At 48.7% G+C, this 1,827-nt stretch overlaps 1 protein-coding gene across 1 annotated transcript in view; it reads right to left on the minus strand.

The window, feature by feature from the left end:
- Nucleotides 1–336: 336 nt before the first annotated feature.
- The window catches only part of LOC120619306 (kinesin-like protein KIF28P), a 63,444-nt gene continuing 61,953 nt past the window's right edge, over nucleotides 337–1,827 (minus strand). Inside the window, exon 21 of the mRNA XM_039883630.1 lies at nucleotides 337–399. Coding sequence (XP_039739564.1) covers nucleotides 337–399 — 63 coding nt within the window. The remainder of the gene's footprint in view (nucleotides 400–1,827) is intronic.

Below are 1,827 nucleotides of genomic sequence, written 5' to 3' on the forward strand. Positions count from 1 at the left end.
GTGGTGCTTTTGTGTCTGGACCTGCCTAGGTATTTGAGTCGGGGCAGGAAGGTCCTTCTGCTGCACTGCTAATAATTGGGCTTGTCATTCATTTGCCCTCGTTCTGTACCTGTAATTAGTTTTAAGGATACAGTTAGTAAGTTTCTATTGATTTTTGCTGCCTAAGCAGAATTTTTCTCTAATTTACTTTTTGTATTTTAACTAGGTGCTCCACTAAAGCCCTAACATAGAGCAAGGGACTTTTCCTTTTGTAATAAGCATAAAATAAACATACATCATGCTTGGTGCTTTTCACTACATAAAGAGGACAGCCACTACCTTTATGAAATTTCTCCTCTACAGCGAGAAGCGTGACAGACGCAGGAACGCTATTTGCGTTGGGAGACCCTTCCGAGCTGCCTGCGTGGAAGAGGGAGATTCTCGGAGGCAGTGCTTTTACCCTAACTTTGCTCCCTGGGCCCCAGGCATGTCGCGATCTGGTCTCAGCTGTGCCCTGGTTTGTGGGACCTTAGAAAAGTTGTTATGACCTCTACACTCAGGACGATGGGCAGAAGCAACAGATCTCACGGCACTGCACTGTGGCAGTACCACAGGAGGTCCCCAGCGGGACCCAGCAGTTTGCATTCTGGAGGTCTGGAGGGCGGGGCCTGCGAAGCTGTGGTTTAGGTCTGCATTTGGGAGCCACGAGATGAGGCTTGTGCGTGTAGCGTTCTTGTCAGCTTTGCGGTATATGCTGTGTTCTGCTCTAGCGTTAACACTGATGTATGACAACCTGTGTGACCCAGTCCTTCAGCTTGAGATGCGAGTGTATCCGATTCTGATTTTCTTTTCAACCCCCAAGGTTCCATCCTCTCTCATTTGCAGACAATATGTTACTCACTTTAGGCAAGTAACACCCTTTCTGCAGATTATCCCAGAATTTTGAGGCTTAGTCCGAGAGGTAGAAGCCATTCCTGCTTCTCATGGCATCGCTGCTGCTCTGCCCCGTGACAGGGAGTCTAGGATTCCGTCATGCTTTGCTGACCCCTGGTTCTGCCGTCACCACGTGGAGCTCTGCACTTGGGCTCCAAGGGCACAGGTTATTTTTTGGTTCATGTGTATATACTCAGTCAGAACCGGAACTGCAGGCAAAACCCCTGCCCTTCCCAGAAGCCCCTGGGCCCCTGGTATTAAGCAGAAATCACCAGCCCAGATTTCCCCACCTTCCGAGGACGCTCCTTTTTGAAGACTTTGATAGCCTCTCTTCTGCCAGTAGAGTTTCCGTGATCCTATTTGATATCCCTAACTTTATATTTTTGGGAGCAAGCATTTGGGTTGTCACATCTATTTCCTCCTTGCTGGTTTCTTACGCTGATCAGTCAGGCCACTTCCTGGGACAGTCCTGTATTTTAAGGCCCTATGTGGGTAGGAAGGCAGTCTCTAGAGTCAGCCCACTGTTCTCTCACAGTGGCCTGGACAACCCTTGTTTAACTTTCAAAGCCTCAAAATGGGGGATATAATAGTGCCAAACTTAGAATAATGGTGAGAATTAAATGAGCTATCACATATGTAGAACTTAGCTTAGTGCCTGGCACACGGCGAGCACCCTTTAAGTCTCCAAGTGATTACTGCTGCTGTTATTAGGCGTCTGTGGCCACGAAAGTCTTCTTTCTAGCTGTTCCCCAGAGCCCTAAGTGCCTGTCGGCCCTTAACTAAGCATCAGTCAACTCTGTGGAACAAAGGTCCACAGAGTTGGAGGATGACTTGCTCCTGGCAGATCTCACCAGCAATCTTAATCTCTGCCACCCCAGACCCCTGCACCGAACCAGTCCCACAGCATGGGCACTA

The sequence above is a fragment of the Pteropus medius genome, unplaced genomic scaffold (genome assembly GCF_902729225.1).
Source record: "Pteropus medius unplaced genomic scaffold, Ma_sr-lr_union100, whole genome shotgun sequence".
Lineage (NCBI taxonomy): Eukaryota > Metazoa > Chordata > Mammalia > Chiroptera > Pteropodidae > Pteropus > Pteropus medius.